At 41.8% G+C, this 24334-nt stretch overlaps 1 protein-coding gene across 1 annotated transcript in view; it reads left to right on the top strand.

Annotated features, from left to right (window-relative positions):
* Positions 1–24334, top strand: part of RGS22 (regulator of G protein signaling 22) — a 189938-nt gene that overhangs the window by 151547 nt on the left and 14057 nt on the right. The window contains exons 18-22 of the mRNA XM_069731649.1: positions 2962–3124; positions 4087–4245; positions 8036–8104; positions 10103–10264; positions 11134–11313. Of these exons, the coding sequence (XP_069587750.1) occupies positions 2962–3124; positions 4087–4245; positions 8036–8104; positions 10103–10264; positions 11134–11313 (733 nt within the window). The remainder of the gene's footprint in view (positions 1–2961; positions 3125–4086; positions 4246–8035; positions 8105–10102; positions 10265–11133; positions 11314–24334) is intronic.

The raw sequence follows: 24334 nt of genomic DNA, 5'->3' as shown, positions 1-24334 counted from the left end.
GCTGCAGCGACGCGATAACTACTCCCACTCAGGCAGGAACAATAATTAGCAATGCCGCAGTCGCTTCAGCATAACCCCCAAAAGTCAGCACACTCTCGCTGCCACCAGCTTCGATTAAACGGGTCCGAAGCTAACCCAATACAACAGTAACAGTAGCGTATTTTCCCTTCAAGAGACTTAGGGTACGGTTTAGAACAGGAGAACGGACTAATATATAATATTATATTCCATAAAAATTAGGCAGTGCTTTATCAAAAATATTTTATAAAGATGTTATAAATGAGACAATTGCAAATATGTACAATGGTAATTATGAAATAAACAGGGTTTAAATGAGAAAAGTATCACTCACATGTTCAACGCATGACAGGCAACCCAGGCTAGTGCAGTTTCCATACATCCCAGTCCATGGGATGTACTCAGCTCTTCCAGGACAATAGGACAAGAAGTCCAGAAGAAGAAATCCAGCAGAAGACTGAGCTGGGGCTCCTGCCACAAACTTAATACCTTAAGGCTTTGACATCACAGAAGGGCTGGCTTATCCAGACCCTCCTCTCTCTACATTCTGAGTACTTCAATCTTAAATTTATCTACTTGCTATAACTTCGCTACAAAACATGACAGAGTCAGACCAAACCTATCATTCATCTCGGATTAACGTGAGCATTCTAATGAGATCAAATATGTCCTATCTGGGATACATATTTACAGAGAAAACCCTACTTCTTTACCAGACGGAGTTAGAAGCCCGAGTTTCAAGGGATGGGTAAATGCACCGAGTGAGGATAAAAATATATATTTTCGTATTTCTAGCTTAAATCGTTTGCCTAATATCTAACAAAAACTAAACAGAGAATCTTTCATGGATCCTTGAAGTTTCTACTTCACGTATAGCTGAACAAGAGCTTACACAGGAAATGCCAGTCGTAAATTCCATTCGGCAATAAAACCTCTCTTCCCCCATACTCTCAGAGAAGGTAAGCCAGGAATTTGCAGCTCAAACTGTGGCTCCAAGAAGGGGGGCTTAGCCCACGCAGGCTAGCAAGAGAACTAGTTATGATATTTCATACCATATCGTGACAAGCTGCCACTACCAATCATTTATACATGCTGATTGCACAGGTAGCGTATGGCTTCAAGAGTGCGGTTTGCAGAGCAAGAGGAACCAAGCATTTGAATTTGATATATTTAATCCAGAAAGATAGTCAGTGTTTATAAAAAAATAAGCAAAGATTATACAAAATGGGAACAAAGCAATACAGTATATACAATTACATAAAATAAAAAGGTATAAGGAAAGAGAATTGCTAAACCTAATGTTACAGGAATGGTTCTTATCTTTATGGAGGGAAGCGCTCCGATTAGGAAAATGGAAGACTGACAGTGAACTATGTCTTCCTGAATGAACAAAGGCAGACTCCCAAACATTCATTTTTATTAGCTCATGGCTACATCCACATACCCCCCTGATGACCTCACATGGGGGTTGGTTGTGGGATGTGTTAGGTCCTTCAGAATTCCATGAGAAACCCAACTTACAGGATATCTTCACCCCTGAAGATCCCAGGAGGTAGATATTATTGTAATGTTTCTTTTATCTATCTATAAAGATGAAGCATGGCCTGGATATTACCATCCATAGAACCATTATTAATTTGGAAGGATTAAAATGGCCTTAGGGTGATGTGAGTGAATGCATTATGTTCATCCCTTTGCTATTACGCCAAAAATATATCTCCCACAAATATCGAATTGATGCAAACCCTAATATTCATCACTGGCTACAAAATGTATAAGAAGATTCTTTGATCAGTGGAAGCCCTATTCCTAGGGAAAGGTAGTTCCCTGCCTGTGTGTAAACAGATCTCAGTCTTGTTGTCTTCTTCCCATTGAATATCCCTACTGTAATTGTATGGTCACTGCAGGAGGCCACTATTTCAATGGAGATGGAAGTGTCAGCTCTCTTTCTGTTTCCTAGTTATAATTAGTTTTTGCTTTTTAATTAATCCCATATATTCAATGTGGAGTTCTACTTCAATGAATGTTGAAGTGTTAGTTCTTTCTCTCTTCCCATATGTTCAGTGTGAGGGGGGACATGTTCCCTCTTTGGAGAGGTCTGTATGGATTTTCATTTTTCTCTACGACACCTACCGATCGCTGTACTGACACCAGAACGAACTCATTTAGAGTACAGATGCTGTAGAACACTTAGAAGACAAGGTGCTGAGCTGACCCTTTCACTGCTAGCCTCATGAGATACGTTTTCTCTGGCGGTGTGCACATTAACCTCTACCTCCCAGTTGCTGCCAATCACAACTTGGCAGGTGATCTATTAGAATTAGACTCTGTTGATCTGTGATTGGCAGCACCTGGGAGGGAGAAAGTGCACGATCTCAGAGAAAACTATAAAAAAAATGCCCAGTTGGACTGCAAAAAAGATTTCACATATTGCGCCCAAGAAGAAGCAAATATGAATATCTCGACAATGGAGCGACGCAGCGCAAAACTGAAAAGGGTTGCAGAATCGGGTCCTTGGGATTTTTTTACAATGTATTTAAATAAAATGTATTTTTACAAGGTATTTAAATAAAATTTATTTTTTGTGTAGCTAATGGGTCATCATTAAAGATGATTGTGTATAGAATATTCACCTATTGAAATTATTATTCTCAAAAGTTATTTATCAGCCTGGCGTATTGGATCAGATTACATCTGATGTAGTATTTTTTAAGTAGGCCACAATATAGAGAGATAGTCATTAGCCCTTTTATTAAATTTAAATTGTACTGTGTACAGCTTCTCTTCTTCGGTCACAATTATCACATATTTGTGTGTTCTTTCATTTCTACATAGCAGTGGTTTTGTTCTGTTTTCTTGCATACAAGTTGTTGTTGTCTTTTTCTATGCCATTTTCAAATGGCTCGTGGTCAGTTTGTTCACAATACTTTGTTACTTTTGTAGCATGGATCTCAGATGCTGGTTGGACCTTGAACATCTTAGAAGAGGTTCACACAAAAATAAGGAGGAACGGCTAGAGGCTTCTAAGGATATAAAGGACAAATACTTAAATAAAAAATATTTCTTTGGACATAACAGTCCGGCCACAAGTGATCAGCAGGAGCAGGTGAGACATGGGGCAAAAAAAATATGCAGTAATTCTGTCTTTCCATTTGTCAGATACTATTTATAATTTTTTTGTGTGTAATATCATAGTATGCACAGAGTTTTACTTGTTAGAGCAGCAGTTTGTGCTTCAGAGCTGCTCCTCCACGGAACAACATGTTGCAATTATAGTCTTCCATTTTGGAGATTAGTAGGATCTACTGATCATTAGGTATACGTTAAAGCACCCTTGAAACAAGGATGCTGTTTGACAATCCATATGAACCAAGAATCTAAGAATGTAAAACTTAAAGGGCATGTTCATAGACAATGGATTTGCTCCTAAAAATCTCTGCATATCCATCAGAAATGCAATTATTAAGTCATTTAATTAAATTAAATCAAAACAGACTTTCGGAGAGATACAACCAGAAGTATTGTTGGTGAGGTATCTGTATGAAAGCTAGCGAGTATCCAACTAATTCGAATAGGACCCATGTAAAAGATACCGACTGGCATCGTACCATTATCTCTGCAACTGTACCATCCAATGCGTGGTTGTGTCTTTCCACACCCAATGACAGAGTATGGCTGGAGAGACACATGAAATAAAATGAATATACATATTTTAACCTGAGCCCTTTGATGTCTGTGACAGCCTCTGCTAGAGCTGTTAACCCTATCACCATTCTAAACCAAAAAATTAGGTCCTGACCTCTAACCTACCCTTCACTTACAGGACATTTGGTATTAATTCACAACCACTCTAAGACACCACAAATATTCCCTAAAGTATTCCCTAGATGACGAGTTATTAACCCCTAACCACTTCTAGGAATACTTTCACTAACCCCTACCTTACCCCTACCCTATGTAAAATAAAAAAAGTCCAATGTTTTTACGTGTAGCAGCAAAATGAGTAAAATTAGTATAAATCTTGCCCTGGACACCAACAAATAAAGAAATGCATGTTTTAATTCCCAGGTCATGATGCTGGCGGGAGGCTGGGGAAAGCTTCTACATGATCGTCTACCATTAATCGTCATAACTGAAATACAGAAATACGTCCGTATGAGGATCGAGAAGAAATGGCTACCCTTGTATCTGGCAACTGAAGAATTTAGAGAACGCCGGAAACGTAAAGTAGGATCAGCATCTTATCCTTTGTTATTGAGACATGAAATTATGACTCAACTTTAAAGCGGTGCAGTGTTTTTTTTCTAATCACTGTTGCTTTTATATAGAGCAGATTAATGATTGCCACGCAAAACCATATAAAAAAGGAAAGAAGACAAATACGAGAGATAAACAAGAATTGGGAAACACACTATTGACACATATTGACCCATTGACACATTTTCATCCTCCCTTATAGCCTTATAGTTCTTCACTCCAAGCCTTGAGAGGTAGAAGGACATCTCGCTCCATTCATCCTAAACCTGCATTCTAACAAAATCTGCCTTACAGAAGTCATTCTCAGCTTCGATCTCCAGTAGTGTACCATTGTCTTGCTTCTCAGCTTTATGCTGGCCAGGGGATAGTGCACCCCTGATGACTGACTGTTTGGACCAGTGGCATAGCTGAGCCATAAGCTATAAAATTAGCAATCCCTCTGTTCTTGAGAACGTTGCTAATTTTTAATGAAAGGTACGGTAAGGTGCAAAGCTATATGTTTTCACAAGCACTTTGCATTTTTACCCATTCACAAAGGTGAGGCAACCCCTTTGACACAAACTCGAATTCTGCAGTATAGTAACATAGTAACATAGTTATTAAGGTTGAAGGAAGACTTTAAGTCCATCTAGTTCAACCCATAACCTAACCTAACATGCCCTAACATGTTGATCCAGAGGAAGGCAAAAAAAAAACCCATGTGGCAAAAAGTATGCTCCACATTGGGGAAAAAAATTCCTTCCCGACTCCACGTACGGCAATCAGACTAGTTCCCTGGATAAATGCCCTATCAAGGAATTTAGTATATATACCCTGTAACATTATACTTTTCAAGAAAGGCATCCAGTCCACTCTTAAATTTAAGTAATGAATCACTCATTACAACATCATACGGCAGAGAGTTCCATAGTCTCACTGCTCTTACAGTAAAGAATCCGTGTCTGTTATTATGCCTAAACCTTCTTTCTTCCAGATGTAGAGGATGCCCCCTTGTCCGTGTCTCAGATCTATGATTAAAAAGATCATCAAAAAGGTCTTTGTACTGTCCCCTCATATATTTATACATTAAAATAAGATCACCCCTTAGTCTTCGTTTTTCCAAACTAAATAGCCCCAAATGTAATAACCTATCTTGGTATTGCAGACCTCTAATAACCTTGGTCGCTCTTCTCTGCACCCGCTCCAGTTCAGCTATGTCTTTCTTATACACCGGAGACCAGAACTGTGCACAGTATTCTAAGTGTGGTCAAACTAGTGACTTGTATAGAGGTAAAATTATGTTCTCCTCATGTGCATCTATGCCTCTTTTAATGCATCCCATTATTTTATGTGCCTTTGTAGCAGCTGCCTGACACTGGCCACTAAATGTGAGTTTGTCATCCACCCATACACCCAGGTCTTTTTCATTGACGTTTTGCCCAGAGTTTTAGAATTAAGCGCATAGTTATACATCTTATTACTTCTACCCAAGTGCATGACCTTATATTTATCCCCATTAAAGCTCATTTGCCATTTATCAGCCCAAGCTTCTAGTTTACATAAATCATCCTGTAATATAAAATTGTCCTCCTCTGTATTGATTACCCTGCAGAGTTTAGTGTTATCTGCAAATATTGAAATTCTGCTCTGTATGCCCCCTACAAGGTCATTAATAAATATGTTAAAAAGAAGAGGGCCCAATACTGACCCCTGTGGTACCTCACTGTATCCGTGACCCAGTCCGAGTGTGCTCCATTAATAACCACCCTTTGTTTCCTATGCCTGAGCCAGCTCTTAACCCACTTACACATATTTTCCCCTATCCCCATTATTCTCATTTTATGTATCAACCTTTTGTGTGGCACCGTATCAAAAGCTTTTGAAAAGTCCATATACACTACATCCACTGGGTTCCCTTGGTCCAGTCCGGAACTTACCTCTGATTGATCAGATTTCTCTGACATGAACGGTCCCTAGTAAACCCGTGCTGATATTGGGTCATGAGGTTATTCCTCTTCAGATACTCCAGTATAGCATCCCTTAGAATGCCCTCTATGATTAGTAGAGGTTAAGCTTTACTGGAGTTCAGTTTTTGTCCCCTTTTTTAAAATTGGCACCACATACTCCAGTCCTGTGGTACAGACCCTGTTATTATGGAGTCTTTAAAGATCAAAAATAATGGTCTATCAATGACTGTACTTAATTCCTGCAGTACTCGGGGGTGGATCCCATCCGGGCCCGGAGATTTGTCAATTTTAGTGATTTTTAGACGCCGCCGTATTTCCTGCTGGGTTAAGCAGGTGACATTTAATGGGGAATTTTTGTTGATCATATTGTCTGCCATGGAATTTTCTTGTGTAAATACTGATGAAAAAAAGTCATTTAGCATATTGGCTTTTTCCTCATCCTCATCCACCATTTCACCCAGACTATTTTTAAGGGGGCCAACACTATCATTTTTTAGTTTCTTACTATTTACGTAGTTAAAGAATATTTTGGGATTATTTTTACTCTCTCTGGCAATGAGTCTCTCTGTCTCAATCTTTGCTGCCTTGATTTGCTTTTTACAGAATTTATTTAATTTTCTGTATTTATTTAATGCCTCCTCACTACCTACTTCCTTTAATTCTCTAAATGCTTTCTTTTTGTCACTTATTGCGCCCCTTACAGCTCGATTTAGCCATATTGGTTTCCTCCTATTTCTAGTATGTTTATTCCCATATGGTATATACTGTGCACAGGTCCTATCCAGGATGCTAATAAATGTCTCCCATTTTCTTTGTGTATTTTTATGTCTCAGGATATCGTCCCAGTTAATTGCACCAAGATCATCTCTCATCCATTGGAAATTTGCCCTCCTGAAGTTTAGTGTCCTTGTAACCCTTCTACTACACATCTTATTAAAGAATACATGAAAACTTATTATTTTGTGATCACTATTCCCCAAGTGACCCCCAACCCTTATATTTGATATGCGGTCTGGCCTGTTGGTTAATATTAGGTCTAGCAGTGCCCCCCTTCTTGTTGGGTCCTGAACCAGTTGTGAAAGGTAATTGTCTCTCATAGTTGTCAAAAACCGATTACCTTTGCTGGAACTGCAGGTTTCTGTTCCCCAATCTATTTCAGGGTAGTTGAAGTGACTTCTCCTTGAGTCGCAGCTTCATCTATTTGCTTTATGAGGATATTCTTCGTTGCTTCCATTATTTTTGGAGACTTATAACAAACCCCTATCAGTAATTTATTATTTTTTCCCTCTCCCCTTATCTCCACCCACAGGAACTCTACATTTTCATTAGATTGTGAGATTAATTAGAGATGAGAATTTCTCTGGACTTTTTGGGAAAAATGTCAGTAGCCAGAAATTACTGTGACCAATAGATTGTATTTATTCGAATACACACACTTTAGATAGCCGTTGTACCAACGATGGTTCAGCTAATCGTTCGGATGGCAGTTACGTCCCTGCACTCTCCCTGACACCGGAGCACTCACTCTACCGAGCTTTCCTGTTTTCTCTATGAGAAAGCCCTTGTCAAACATTTCTGGTGGTGGCTTATCTCTTGTACAACAAGATGATTGGCAGTTTGGAATCAGACATGCCAGATCCTTATCTCCAATGACAATGTTCTTTCAGAGGAAAGTCGGGGACCCCAATACATGTTAGAATGTCAGCCAAACCCATCGACATTGGCACGTCCAGCCGCTTTTAGTCTAGTGTGTAGGGGGGTCCTCAATGGGTTAAACTATAAATATTTATTTGGTTTATGTGTTTTTCCTCCAGTCACAGATGAAAGATGTGGTGGAAGATGTCCTATTCCAAACAAATAAGAAGAAGTTGGGAGTATGGAAGGTAAATATACTTGACTTCTAAATCTAGGCCGTTTCTCGCTATACTTCCTTGTTTTCCACAGCTTCTTTCAGTTGCTTGATGTTAATTCCTGTATCATTCTTAATGGTGTAATGGTGTCCAGCCAACGGGCCTTCAGTCTCCAATTTCTTTTTACCATTGTCCATTCTGAGCAGCATCTCTTTCTTTTCCCATCATCTCATATCAAAAATAAATCAGTTTCCATCTGATGATCTTGAAAAAAAAATATACTTATTGCTTTATTTTATCTATACATTTTGGCATATCGTATTTTTTTATTTTTAGTTATTGCACTTGTAAGGTGTAAAATGCACGAAATGGTATTTTATTTGTTTAATCTGTGACTAGTGATGAGCGAATATACTCGTTACTCGAGATTTCCCGAGCACGCTCGGGTGTCCTCCACGTATTTTTTAGTGCTTGGAGTGTTAGTTTTTAGTACCGCAGCTGAATGATTTACATCTGTTAGCTGTGGGGGTTGCCTGGTTATTAGGGAATCCCCACATGTAATCAAGCAGGCTAGTAGCTGTAAATCATCCAGCTGCGGCGAAAAAAAACTAAAACTTCGAGCACTAAAAAATACTCGGAGGACACCCGAGCGTGCTCGGGAAATCTCGAGTAACGAGTACATTTGCTCATCACTATCTGTGACACCTGTGTATAAGAAATTACTCATTTTTTTCAATGACAACTATGTACAGGAAATTACTCATTTTTTTCTGTCTGTGATAATTATGTATAGGGGCTTACTCATTTTCTTCTATCTATGATAGCTATGTATAGGAAATTACTCATGGTTTTCTATCTGTGACAGCTATGCATAGGGGATTACTCATTTTCTTCTAGCTATCACAGCTATGTATGGGAAAGTACTCATTGTCTTCTACCTGTGACAATTATGTATATGGGGTTACTCATTTTCTTCTGTGACTGCTATGTATAGGGGATTTCTAATTTTCTTCTATCTGTGACTGCTATCTATAAGGGATTACTCATTTTCTTCTATCTGTGACAATTATATATAGGAAATTATTCATTTTCTTCTATCTGTGACTGCTAAGTATAGGGGATTACTCATCTATCCGTGACCATTATGTATAGGGGATTACTTATTTTCTTCTGTGACTGCTATGTATAGGGGATTACTTATTTTCTTCTATCTGTGACAATTATGTATAGGGGATTACTCATTTTCTTCTATCTGTGACTGCTATGTATAGGGAATTACTCATTTTCTTCTATCTGTGACTGCTAAGTATAGGGGATTATTCATCTATCTGTGACCATTGTGTATAGGGGATTACTTATTTTTTTCTGTGACTGCTATGTATAGGGGATTACTCATTTTCTTCTATCTGTGACTGCTATGTATAGGGGATTACTTATTTTCTTCTGTGACTGCTATGTATAGGGGATTACTTATTTTCTTCTATCTGTGACAATTATGTATAGGGGATTACTCATTTTCTTCTATCTGTGACTGCTATGTATAGGGGATTATTCATCTATCTGTGACCATTGTGTATAGGGGATTACTTATTTTTTTCTGTGACTGCTATGTATAGGGGATTACTAATTTTCTTCTATCTGTGACTGCTATGTATAGGGGATTACTTATTTTCTTCTGTGACTGCTATGTATAGGGGATTACTTATTTTCTTCTATCTGTGACAATTATGTATAGGGGATTACTCATTTTCTTCTATCTGTGACTGCTATGTATAGGGAATTACTCATTTTCTTCTATCTGTGACTGCTAAGTATAGGGGATTATTCATCTATCTGTGACCATTGTGTATAGGGGATTACTTATTTTTTTCTGTGACTGCTATGTATAGGGGATTACTCATTTTCTTCTATCTGTGACTGCTATGTATAGGGAATTACTGTACTCATTTTCTTCTATCTTTAGGGGATTACTCGTTTTCGTCTATCTACAGCTATGCATAGGAGATTGCTAATTTGGACTTTTCTCTTTAGCAATTGGACAGCAAGTGGATTACTTCCTCCAAAGAAATCATAGCTTTCCGCAAAGCATTACTGAACTCTGTTACGGCCAGCCAATTTCAGCGCTTTATATGTTTAAAGGGGGATTTTCTTGAAAACGGACTGCTCTTCTGGCAAGAGGTGCATAAGTATAAGGTGAGATTGAACCAATTGTTTTATTTTAATCGACATCACACACGAGCACAAAGGAAGCACCGACAAGTCACACTCTGCCTTAGCCAGGGAGTTTAGATTTAAGACTGCAAGTTAAATCTTTGTCCCAAGTAATGAAAAGCCTAGATACAACTCATTGTTTGTTCTCAATCTTCTTGTAGGCCACTTTCACAAGGCAGTATATTGGTCAGTGTATTACTGCAATATTTGTAAGTCAAAATCACGAGTGTGTCTAAAATGCAAAAAACTGCAAATACTGAGCAAAATGCTGCCATGTGAAAATGGTAATGCAAGCAAGGAAGGTATGGCTACATCGATGGTGCAGCATGTGTACGTTTGCAGATCACATGCGTTCATTTACTTCATATTGGAGTGTCCCTGCTATTCACATTACATATGAGCACTCAGTGATCCTGATATCTGTTGGCTGCTGTTCGTACATTTAAAGATTGCTATATCCGTATATTTGGAGTGTTAGCAAATATCATTATATCTATGAATGATTATCATTATTTCTGCCGTATGAGTTTATAGCTACAACTGTTTGTAGTCTCAGGGAATCCATTGAACATTAGAGATCGCAATTAGATTCACGCTGCCCTGGTCCAGCGTCCGGTCCTCCGAGGCGCCCGGTCTTCACTTCTGTGCTAGGCATGTGTGGCTCCTCGGCCCGGCATCGCTAGGCCTCACATGATGTATGGCACATCACAACATGATGTCACAGGACCTTGTAAGTGCGAGAGATGCCAAAGATTCCCAGCACAAGTGAAGACCGGTTACTACGAATTGCTCATCTGTTCTTGATACAATCTCATCTCTTCTTCATTTTTTATCTGTTACGTGTCCTTCAGGAATTGTGCCACTCGCACTGTGATGAGTCTACGATTCAGAACAAAATCACTGCTATCATCAACTGTTTCATCAACTCCTCCATCCCTCCAGCTCTGCAGATAGACATTCCTCCAGAGCAAGCAGAGAAAATTATAGAGCGACGTCGGGATCTTGGACCATATGTGTTTCGGGAAGCAGAGGTCAGCTGAAGCAGATGAATACATTAGTATGCTTGAGTTATAGGAGCGGGTCTATATATACATGAACCTTATATTGTGGCTCCCCTGGGAAGTCTTAGGTGTAAATTCTGACTTTCAATCAACACTCATAGTTCCCCGGCATATAGTGACAACATATGGCTTCTACTAATAAGTGGGGGGCCTTATTCACCCTAAATCCATAGTGAGTCAATGAGAAGGGGTTTCATTGACCCTTTAAAGGGGAACTGCTACCAATTTTCTCTGAATAACCTAATCCACCACTTTTAAGTAATTTTGATCAGCACTCCAGTAACCTGTTCACATGTACTCAGCTCCCCCACATATCTAAGAAAATACTTTTTATAATCCTTCTGTGCCATATGCAAATCGGTCCAGTCCGATGGATGTCATTGGTCGGTGCTCGCTGTCCCTCCGCAAATCACCAGTCCTCCTGGCTGACGTCTCCTACGTCATCCACATGGCCTGTTGCATTGGCGCAGCTCCTGTTCTCTGCTGTGCAGACGTGTGAGCTGAACAAACTGTGGATAAGGTAGGAGATGGCAGCTACATCAGTTATGGCAGGAGGATGGCGATTTTGGGGGAATGAGGAGGCGACGAACACAGACCAATGACACCCATCAGACTGGACAGCGCCGATTAGCATGTCATTCTGGAGAAAAATGTATCTTATTTTATATGTCGGGGCGCTGGGTGTTATGATCTGGTGGCCTAGGAGCAGCATGAGACGTACTCTGGAGAAGGTGGTACCTGTACTGACCGCAAACCCTGAAGTTAGCACCGCAACTAGAAGTAGCCGTGGGATGTACCTAACACTCCCTAGACACCTCGACACAGCCTAAGATTTAACTTCCCCTAAAGATAGAAACGGGAAAACTATCTTGCCTCAGAGAAAATCCCCAAAGGATAGACAGCCCCCCACAAATATTGACTGTGAGAGGAGAGGGAAATGACATACGCAGACTGAAATCAGGATTTAGCAAAGGAGGCCATTCTAGCTAAAAAGAAAGAATAGGACAGAGTACTATGCGGTCAGTATTAAAACACTAGAAAATATCCACCACAGAAAATACAAATCTCCACATCTGACTAAAGACATGGAGGGTATATCTGCACCTCCAGAGACACAGCTTGGCTGCAAAAAATCCTTCACAGACAAAGCTGGACAAGACAAAACATGAAAATGCACTGAACAATGAGGTCCACAGCATGTGGACAGCAAAAACAAAGCCAGAACTTATCTTTGTTGAAATGAACAGCAAAACAGGAGAGAACAGGTATGGATGTGAATCCTCCAAAAACAATGGACAACTGGCACTGACTAAAGGATCAAGCAAGACTAAATAGCCCTAGTCCAAATTGCAATAAGTGGACACACCTGATAAATGCTGCGATCCAAAGACAGCAGCACTACCACTCATAACCACCGGAGGGAGCCCAAGAGCAGAATTCACAACAGCTGGGCTGCTGTTCAAGACTACTCAAAGGTGGTTGATTTAATTTATATAAGGAAAATCTGGTGACGGGTTCCCTTTTAAAGAGAGGAATTATAATTATATTTTATATTATAATTATATATTTTCACTGCTTTTGTAGTTTGTTATGAAATACAATTATACAATCAGAAACGTATTATAGCATAGGCAATGTACTAGTCTCATATATACCGAATAGATTCATAGGCTTTAATTGACTTAAGTTGAAAAAAATGTGCACATAATCAGATAGTAAGGATCAACACCCCTTTTTTTTCATTGTATTCTAAAGTGTAGTTAAAGTTTGGCACATACTCCAGCGCTATGATACTGACATGATCGGAGCTACATGTAGCTCAACTTAATCTCTTAGAAGCATCGGTTGGGCATGATAATGGCTCTTAACCCCTTCCCGAACCATGACGCCACGTAGGCGTCATGAAAGTCGGTGTCAATCCGACCTGTGACGCCTATGTGGCGTCATGGAGGGATCGCGTCCCTGCAGATCGGGTGAAAGGGTGAACTTCAATTTCACCCGATCTGCAGGGACAGGGGGAGTGGTACTACAGCCCAGGGCTACGATCGCTCTGATTGGCTGTTGAAAGTGAAACAGCTAATCAGAGCAATCTGTAATATTTCACCTATGAAAATTGGTGAAATATTACAATCCAGCCATGGCCGATGCTGCAATAGCATCGACCATGGCTGGAGACCCCGATCTGGCCCCCCCACGACTGACGGCGGCAATCTGCAGCCGCCGTCACTGTTCCCTACCCCCCGATCTGTCCGCCGCTGCACTCCTCTCCCCTCCGACCCTCCCCCGTCCTCCCCTCCGCTGTCCGATTGCACCCCCCCATACTTACCTAGTCCCGGTGTCCCTCCCGGTGTCCCCGGTCTTCTCCCATGGGCGCCGCCATCTTGGAAAATGGCGGGCGCATGCACAGTGCGCCCGCCGAATCTGCCGGCTGGCAGATTCGTTCCTTGTACATTTTGATCGCTGTGATAGGTTCTATCACAGCGATCAAAATAAAAAAATAGTAAATAACCCCCCCCATTTATCCCCCCCATAGGTAGGGAAAATAATAAAATATAGAAAATATATTTATTTTTGTTTTTCCGTTAGGGGTATGGTTGCACTTAGGGTTGCACTTAGGGTTGCACTTAGGGTTAGGGTTGCACTTAGGGTTGCACTTAGGGTTAGGGTTGCACTTAGGGTTAGGGTTGCACTTAGGGCTGGGGTTGCACTTAGGGCTAGGGTTGCACCTAGGGTTGCACTTAGGGCTAGGGTTGCTCTTAGGGTTGCACTTAGGGTTAGGGTTGCACTTAGGGTTAGGGTTGCACTTAGGGATATCGTTGCACTAAGGGTTGCACTTAGGGTTAGTGTTGCACTTAGGGCTAGGGTTGCACTTAGGGTTAGGGTTGCACTTAGGGATATCGTTGCACTTAGGGTTGCACTTAGGGTTGGGGTTGCACTTAGGGTTAGTGTTGCACTTAGGGCTAGGGTTGCACTTAGGGCTAGGTTTAGAATTAGGGTTAGAATTTGGGTTAGGGTTGCAATTAGGGTTAGAATTAGGCTATGTGCACACGGTGCGGATTTGGCTGCGGATCCGCAGCGGATTGGTCGCTGCAGATTCGTAGCAGTTTTCCATCACGTTTACAGTACCACATAAAACTATGGAAAACCAAATCCGCTGTGCCCATGGTGCGGAAAATACAGCGCGGAAACGCTGCATTGTATTTTCCACAGCATCTCAATTCTTTGTGTGGATTCCGCAGCGTTTTACACCTGCTCCATAATAGGAATCCGCAGGTGAAATCCACACAAAAAACACTGGAAATTCGCAGTAAAGCGCAGTGCATTTTACCTGCAGATTTTTCAAAGATGGTGCGGAAAAATCTGCACACAAATCCGCAACGTGGGCACATAGCCTTAGGGTTACGGCTGAAATTAGAGTTAGGGTTGGAATTAGGGTTAAGTCTAGGGTTAGGGGTGTGTTGGGGTTAGGGTTGTGGTTAGGGTTTGTTATTATGGTTAGGGGTGTGTTGGGGTTAGTGTTGGAGTTAGAATTTAGGGGTTTCCACTGTTTAGGCACATCAGGGGGTCTCCAAACGTGACATGGCGCCACCATTGATTCCAGCCAATCTTGCGTTGAAAAAGTCAAATGGTGCTCTCTCCCTTCCGAGCCCCGACGTGCGCCCAAACAGTGGTTTACCCCCACATATGGGGTATCAGCGTACTCAGGAGAAACTGGACAACAACTTTTGGGGTCCAATTTCTCCTGTTACCCTTGGGAAAATAAAAAATTGCGGGCTAAAAATTATTTTTGAGGAAAGAAAAATGATTTTTTATTTTCACGGCTCTGCGTTATAAACTTCTGTGAAGCACTTGGGGGTTCAAAGTGCTCACCACACATCTAGATAAGTTCCTTTGGGGGTCTAGTTTCCAAAATGTGGTCACTTGTGGGGGGTTTCTACTGTTTAGGCACATCAGGGGCTCTGCAAACGCAACGTGACGCCCGCAGAGCATTCCATCAAAGTCTGCCTTTCTAAACGTCACTACTTCACTTCCGAGCCCCGGCATGTGCCCAAACAGTGATTTACCTCCACATATGGGGTATCAGCGTACTCAGGAGAAACTGGACAACAACTTTTGGGGTCAAATTTCTCCTGTTACCCTTGGGAAAATAAAAAATTCTGGGCTAAAAAATTATTTTTGAGGAAAGAAAACGTATTTATTATTTTCATGGCTCTGCGTTATAAACTTCTGTGAAGCACTTGGGGGTTCAAATTGCTCACCACACATCTAGATAAGTTCTTTTGGGGGTCTAGTTTCCAAAATGGGGTTGCTTGTGGAGAGTTTCTACTGTTTAGGCACATCAGGCTCTGCAAACGCAACGTGACGCCCGCAGAGCATTCCATCAAAGTCTGCATTTCAAAACGTCACTACTTCACTTCTGAGCCCCGGCATGTGCCCAAACAGTGGTTTACCCCCACATATGAGGTATCGGCGTACTCAGGAGAAATTGCCCAACAAATTTTAGGATCCATTTTATCCTGTTGCCCATGTGAAAATGAAAAAATTGAGGCTAAAAGAAATTTTTTGTGAAAAAAAAATGTACTTTTTAATTTTTACCGATCAATTTGTGAAGCATCTGAGGGTTTAAAGTGCTCACTACGCATCTAGATAAGTTCCTTGGGGGTCTAGTTTCCAAAATGGGGTCACATGTGGGGGTGCTCCAATGTTTAGGCACACAGGAGCTCTCCAAACGCGACATGGTGTCTGCTAACGATAGAGATAATTTTTCATTAAAAAAGTCAAATGGCGCTCCTTCCCTTCCGAGCCTTACCATGTGCCCAAACAGTGGTTTACCCCCACATGTGAGGTATCAGTGTACTCAGGAGAAATTGCCCAACAAATTTTAGGATCCAATTTATCCTGTTGCCCATGTGAAAATGAAAAAATTGAGGCTAAAAGAATTTTTTTGTGAAAAAAAAGTACTTTTTCATTTTTACGGATCAATTTGTGAAGCACCTGGGAGTTTAAAGTGCTCACTATGCATCTAGATAAGTTCCTTGGGGCGTTTAGTTTCCAAAATGGGGTCACTTGTGGGGGAGCTCCAATGTTTAGGCACACGGGGGCTCTCCAAACGCGACATGGTGTCCGCTAAAGATTGGAGCCAATTTTTCATTAAAAAAGTCAAATGGCGCTCCTTCCCTTCCGAGCCCTGCCGTGCGCACAAACAGTGGTTTACCCCCACATATGAGGTATCGGCGTACTCAGGACAAATTGGACAACAACTTTCGTGGTCCAGTTTCTCCTTTTACACTTGGAAAAATAATAAAATTGTTGCTAAAAAATGATTTTTGTGACTAAAAAGTTAAATGTAAATTTTTTTCTTCCATGTTGCTTCTGCTGCTGTGAAACACCTGAAGGGTTAATAAATTTCTGGAATGTGGTTTTGAGTACCTTGAGGGGTGCAGTTTTTAGAATGGTGTCACTTTTGGGTATTTTCAGCCATATAGACCCCTCAAACTGACTTCAAATGTGAGGTGGTCCCTAAAAAAAAATGGTTTTGGAAATTTTGTTGTAAAAATGAGAAATCACTGGTCAAATTTTAACCTTTATAACTTCCTAGCAAAAAAAAATTTGTTTACAAAATTGTGCTGATGTAAAGTAGACATGTGGGAAATGTTATTTATTAACTATTTTGTGTCACATAACTTTCTGGTTTAACAGAAAAAAAATTCAAAATGTGAAAATTGCGAAATTTTCACCAAATTTCCGTTTTTTTTTTTCACAAATAAACGCAGAAATTATCGACCTAAATTTACCACTAACATGAAGCCCAATATGTCATGAAAAAACAATCTCAGAATCGCTAGGATCCGTTGAAGCGTTCCTGAGTTATTACCTCATAAAGGGACACTGGTCTGAATTGCAAAAAATGGCCAGGTCATTAAGGTCAAAATAGGCTGGGTCATGAAGGGGTTAAAAGACTTTGATAAAACAACCATTGATCCCCCCCCAAGTCCCACCAACTACTTGATCACAGGGTGGCAATACATTTTCATTCCAGCTAAGGGCCTACTGAAAGCCCTCGTGTCTGGAATATTAGAACCCCTATGAAGGTTATGTACTGAGTATGCAATCAAGCCTATTCAATACACAATTTAAAATGTAGTAAAAAAATATATATTTTTTTCTTTAAAAACACACATTACAGTGGGGCAAAAAAGTATTTAGTCAGTCAGCAATAGTGCAAGTTCCACCACTTAAAAAGATGAGAGGCGTCTGTAATTTACATCATAGGTAGACCTCAACTATGGGAGCCAAACTGAGAAAAAAAAATCCAGAAAATCACATTGTCTGTTTTTTTATCATTTTTTTTGCATATTATGGTGGAAAATAAGTATTTGGTCAGAAACAAACAATCAAGATTTCTGGCTCTCACAGACCTGTAACTTCTTCTTTAAGAGTCTCCTCTTTCCTCCACTCATTACCTGTAGTAATGGCACCTGTTTAAACTTGTTATCAGTATAAAAAGACACCTGTGCACACCCTCAAACAGTCTGACTCCAAACTCCACTATGGTGAAGACCAAAGAGCTGTCAAAGGACACCAGAAACAAAATTGTAGCCCTGCACCAGGCTGGGAAGACTGAATCTGCAATAGCCAACCAGCTTGGAGTGAAGAAATCAACAGTGGGAGCAATAATTAGAAAATGGAAGACATACAAGACCACTGATAATCTCCCTCAATCTGGGGCTCCACGCAAAATCCCACCCCGTGGGGTCAGAATGATCACAAGAACGGTGAGCAAAAATCCCAGAACCACGCGGGGGGACCTAGTGAATGAACTGCAGAGAGCTGGGACCAATGTAACAAGGCCTACCATAAGTAACACACTACGCCACCATGGACTCAGATCCTGCAGTGCCAGACGTGTCCCACTGCTTAAGCCAGTACATGTCCGGGCCCGTCTGAAGTTTGCTAGAGAGCATTTGGATGATCCAGAGGAGTTTTGGGAGAATGTCCTATGGTCTGATGAAACCAAACTGGAACTGTTTGGTAGAAACACAACTTGTCGTGTTTGGAGGAAAAAGAATACTGAGTTGCATCCATCAAACACCATACCTACTGTAAAGCATGGTGGTGGAAACATCATGCTTTGGGGCTGTTTCTCTGCAAAGGGGCCAGGACAACTGATCCGGGTACATGAAAGAATGAATGGGGTTATGTATCGTGAGATTTTGAGTGCAAACCTCCTTCCATCAGCAAGGGCATTGAGGATGAAACGTGGCTGGGTCTTTCAACATGACAATGATCCAAAGCACACCGCCAGGGCAACGAAGGAGTGGCTTCGTAAGAAGCATTTCAAGGTCCTGGAGTGGCCTAGCCAGTCTCCAGATCTCAACCCTATAGAAAACCTTTGGAGGGAGTTAAAAAGTCTGTGTTGCCAAGCGAAAAGCCAAAAACATCACTGCTCTAGAGGAGATCTGCATGCAGGAATGGGCCAACATACCAACAACAGTGTGTGGCAACCTTGTGAAGACTTACAGAAAACGTTTGACCTCTGTCATTGCCAACAAAGGATATATTACAAAGTATTGAGATGAAATTTTGTTTCTGACCAAATACTTATTTTCCACCATAATATGCAAATAAAATGTTAAAAAAACAGACAATGTGATTTTCTGGATTTTTTTTTCTCAGTTTGTCTCCCATAGTTGAGGTCTACCTATGATGTAAATTACAGACGCCTCTCATCTTTTTAAGTGGTGGAACTTGCACTATTGCTGACTGACTAAATACTTTTTTGCCCCACTGTATATAGATACACAGTGCCTTGCGAAAGTATTCGGCCCCCTGGAACTTTTCAACCTTTTCCCACATATCATGCTTCAAACATAAAGATACCAAATGTACATTTTTGGTGAAGAATCAACAACAAATGGAACACAATTGTGAAGTTGAATGAAATTTATTGCTCATTTTAAGTTTTTGTGGAAATTCAAAAACTAAAAAAGTGGGGCGTGCAATATTATTCGGCCCCTTTAACTTAATACTTTGTTGCGCCACCTTTTGCTGAGATTACAGCTGTAAGTCGCTTGGGGTATGTCTCTATCAGTTTTGTACATCGAGAGACTGAATTTCTTGCCCATTATTCCTTGGCAAACAGCTCGAGCTCAGTGAGGTTTGATGGAGATCGTTTGTGAACAGCAGTTTTCAGCTCTTTCCACAGATTCTTGATTGGATTGAGGTCTGGACTTTGACTTGGCCATTCTAACACCTGGACACGTTTATTCGTGAACCATTCCATTGTAGATTTTGCTTTATGTTTGGGATCATTGTCTTGCTGGAAGACAAATCTCCGTCCCAGTCTCAGGTCTTTTGCAGACTCCAACAGGTGTTCAGGGTGATGAGCTGTGTTGCCTTTATGCCAAACATATCGTTTGGCATTGCTGCAAAAAAGTTCAATTTTGGTTTAATCTGACCAGAGCACCTTCTTCCACATGTTTGGTGTGTCTCCCAGGTGGCTTGTTGCAAACTTTAAACAACACTTTTTATGGATATCTTTGAGAAATGGCTTTCTTATTACCACTCTTCCATAAAGGCCAGATTTGGGCAGTGTACGACTGATTGTTGTCCTATGGTCAGCTGTAGATTTCGGCAGTTCATCCAGAGTGATCATGGGCCTCTTGGCTGCATCTCTGATCAGTCTTCTCCTTGTTTGAGATGAACGTTTAGAGGGGCGGCCGGGTCTTGGTAGATTTGCAGTGGTATGATACTCCTTCCATTTCAATATGATCGCTTTCACAGTGCTCCTTGGGATGTTTAAAGTTTTGGAAATCATTTTGCATCCAAATCCAGATTTAAACTTCTCCACAACAGTATCACAGACCTGCCTGTTGTGTTCCTTGGTCTTCATGATGCTCTCTGTGCTTCAAACAGAACCCTGAAACTATCGCAGAGCAGATGCATTTATATGGAGACTTGATTACACACAGGTGGATTATATTTATCATCATTAGGCATTTAGGACAACACTGGATCATTCAGAGATCCACAATGAACTTCTGGAGTGAGTTTGCTGCACTGAAAGTAAAGGGGCCGAATAATATTGCATGCCCCACTTTTCAGTTTTTGAATTTCCACAAAAATTTAAAATAACCAATAAATTTCGTTCAACTTCACAATTGTGTTCCACTTGCTGTTGATTCTTTTACCGTATATACTCGAGTATAAGCCGAGACTCCTATTTTTGCCACAAAAAACTGGGAAAACTTAATCGACTTGAGTATACGCCTAGGGTGGAAAATGCAGCAGCTACTGGTAAATGTCAAAAATAAAAATAGATACCAATAAAAGTAAAATTAATTGAGACATCAGTAAGTTAAGTGTTTTTGAATATCCATATTGAATCAGGAGCCCCATATAATGCTCCATACAGGTCGTGATGGGCCCCATATAATGCTCTATACAAAATACGCCCCATATAATGCTCCATACAGTTTATGATGGGCCCCATAAGATGCTGCATACAAAATACACCCCATTTAATGCTGCACAAATGCTGATTATGGCCCCATAAGATGCTCCATACAGTCATTTGCCCCATGTAATGCTCCATACATGCTGATTATGCCCCATAAGATGCTCCATATAGTCATTTGCCCCATATGCTGTTGCTGCGATAAAAAAAAAAATCACATACTCACCTCTTGTCGCTCAGGCCCCCAGTACTTGCTATATTGACCTGCTCTGTGTTCCAGCGCCGGCCACCGCTGTGTCTTCCCCGTCCTCCGCACTGACGATCAAGCAGAGGGCGGCGCGCACTAATCGCGTCACCGCGCCCTCTGACCTGAGCATCAGTGCAGAGGATGCAGAAGACGCAACGGCAGCCGGCGACGGTGGAACGGGGAGCAGATGAATATCACGCACTGCTTATACTCACCTGCTTCCCCGGCGCCGGCAGCTTCTTTCCTGTATTGAGCGTTCACATGGTACCACTCATTACAGTAATGAATATGCGGCTCCACCTCTATGGGAGTGGAGTGGGGTCCATATTCATTACTGTAATGAGCGGTACCATGTGACCGCTCACTACAGGAAGAAGCTGCCGGCGCCGGGGAACCAGGGACAGCGCCAGGAGCAGGTGAGTATTCTTAGACAGATCCCGCTCCCCTTCCCCTGCCGACCTCTGGGTATGACTCGAGTATAAGCTGAGAGGGGCAATTTCAGCCTAAAAAAATGGGCTGAAATTCTTGGCTTATACTCGAGTATATACGGTACATTTGGTATCTTTATGTTTGAAGCATGATATGTGTGAAAAGGTTGAAAAGTTCCAGGGGGGCCGAATACTTTCGCAAGGCACTGTATATAATATATATATATAAATATATATATTATATGCAAAATATATAAAACTTCCTTCTCACCCCTAAAGGGGGTGGTCTTTGTTGTCCTTTCTCATTTTCGGGTCCTCTACCAGAGGCCTAGAAGTTTGAGGGTTCTGCGCAGGATCTTAGTTGTTCCCAGCATTGCGCTTTTCTGTAAAGAGAGCTCAGATGTTGCTCCTGGGATCCGTTGTAGCCATTCTTCCTACTTAGGGGTCACTGCTTCAAGTTCTCCTATCACCACCGGAATTACTGTTGCCTTCACCTTCCACATCTTCTCCAGTTCTTCTTTCAGGCCCTGGTATTTCTCCAGCTTCTCATACTCCTTCTTTCTGGTGTTGGTGTCACTTGGCACTGCCACATCTATTATCATTGCTGTCTTCTGATCCTTGTCTACTATCACAATGTCTGGTTGGTTGGCCAATACCTGCACTTTTTCTGGGGTCTCCCACTTGGACTTAGGGGACTTAGCCCATATGCTGTGCAGATGTTCCTGTATAACTGTCCTCCCATCTCTCTTCTTGCTCCCTCTTCGACCGCTTACAATCTGGCTTCCGGTCACACCACTCCACTGAAACTGCCCTAACTAAGGTCACCAATGACCTCTTAACCGCCAAGAGCAAGCGACACTACTTTGTCCTCCTCCTCCTGGACCTGTCGGCTGCCTTTGACACAGTGGACCATTCCCTATTATTACAGACCCTCTCGTCCCTTGGCATCACAGACTTGGCCCTATCCTGGATCTCATCATACCTAACAGACAGGACATTCAGCGTCTCCCACTCACACACCACCTCCTCACCTCGCTTCCTATCTGTCGGAGTCCCACAAGGTTCAGTCCTAGGGCCCCTACTGTTCTCCATTTACATCTTTGGCCTGGGACAGCTCATAGAATCTCATGGCTTTCAGTATCATCTCTATGCTGATGACACACAGATCTACATCTCTGGACCAGATATCACCACCCTACTAACCAGAATTCCTCAGTGTCTGTCCACTATTTCATCCTTCTTCTCGGCTAGATTACTGAAACTTAACATGGACAAACAGGATTCATCATCTTTCCCCCATCTCACGTGACCCCCCCAACGAACCTATCCATTACAGTAAATGGCTGCCCACTCTCCTCAGTCCCACAAGCTCGCTGCCTCGGGGTAATCCTTGACGCTGATCTCTCCTTCAAACCACATATCCAAGCCCTTTCCACTTCCTGCCAACTTCAACTCAAAAATATTTCATGAATCCGTTCATTCCTCAACCAAGAATCTGCAAAAACCCTAGTCCACGCCCTCATCATCTCTCGCCTTGACTACTGCAACCTCCTGCTCTGTGGCCTCCCCTTGAACACTCTTGCACCCCTCCAATCTATTCTAAACTCTGCTGCCCGACTAATCCACCTGTCCCCCCGCTATTCCCCAGCTTCCCCCCTCTGTCAATCCCTTCACTGGCTCCCCATTACCCAGAGACTCCAGTACAAAACCCTAACCATGACATACAAAGCCATCCACAACCTGTCTCCTCCATACATCTGTGACCTCGTCTCCTGGTACTTTCCTGCACGCAACCTCCGACCCTCACAAGACCTCCTTCTCTACTCCCCTCTTATCTCCTCTTCCCACAATCGCATACAAGATTTCTCTCGCGCATCCCCCCTACTCTGGAACTCTCTACCACAACATATTAGACTCTCACCTACCATCGAAACCTTCAAAAAGAGCCTGAAGACCTACCTCTTCCGACAAGCCTATAACCTGCAGTAACCACTGATTGACCAAACTGCTGCATGACCAGCTCTACCCTCGCCTACTGTATTCTCACCCATCCCTTGTAGATTGTGAGCCTTCGCGGGCAGGGTCCTCTCTCCTCCTGTACCAGTTATGACTTGTATTGTTTAAGATTATTGTACTTGTTTTTATTATGTATACCCCTCCTTACATGTAAAGCGCCATGGAATAAATGGCGCTATAACAATAAATAATAATAATAATAATACAATTCCCCCTACTTGATTGTGGCTTTCGGTATACGCTGTTCCTGCTTGTGTTTTGCATCCTGCCACTATATGTTGGACTGTTTCTGAGATTTCTTTGCATAGTCTGCACCTTGGGTCATGTCTTGTGTGGTAGATTCCTGCTTCTATGGATCTGGTACTTAGTGCTTGCTCTTGTGCCGCTATTATTAGTGCCTCTGTGCTGTCTGAGCCCAGCTTTCTCCAGTCATTGGTAGGATTTCTCCATTATCTGTCGATGGTACATCCCATGCAGCGGCTTTTCTTGCCATGGCGCTTCATGTTCCTATTCTTCCTTCCAGATCTGTGGTTGTTTCTGCCTTAGGCTTTCTCTCAGCATCTCATCTTTTGGTGCCATTTTTCTGATGTATTCCTGGATACTCCTTGTGTCATCCGTGATGGTGGCTTGGGTGCTTATCAAGCCTCACCCACCCTCCTTTCTGTTGGTATACAATCTTTGGGTGCTAGACTTAGGGTGGAGACCTCCATGCATTGTGAGGAGCTTTTGTGTCTTCACATCTGCAGCTTCCTTCTCTTCTTTTGGCCAGCACGCTATGCCAGCAGGGTATCTGATAGCTGGCATGGCATATGTATTGATGGCGTGGATTTTATTCTTCCCATT

Source organism: Ranitomeya imitator, chromosome 6 (assembly GCF_032444005.1).
Source record: "Ranitomeya imitator isolate aRanImi1 chromosome 6, aRanImi1.pri, whole genome shotgun sequence".
In the NCBI taxonomy this organism is placed as follows: domain Eukaryota; kingdom Metazoa; phylum Chordata; class Amphibia; order Anura; family Dendrobatidae; genus Ranitomeya; species Ranitomeya imitator.
The sequence above is the reverse complement of the archived record's forward strand: the minus strand, read 5'-3'. Positions and strand labels throughout refer to the sequence as shown.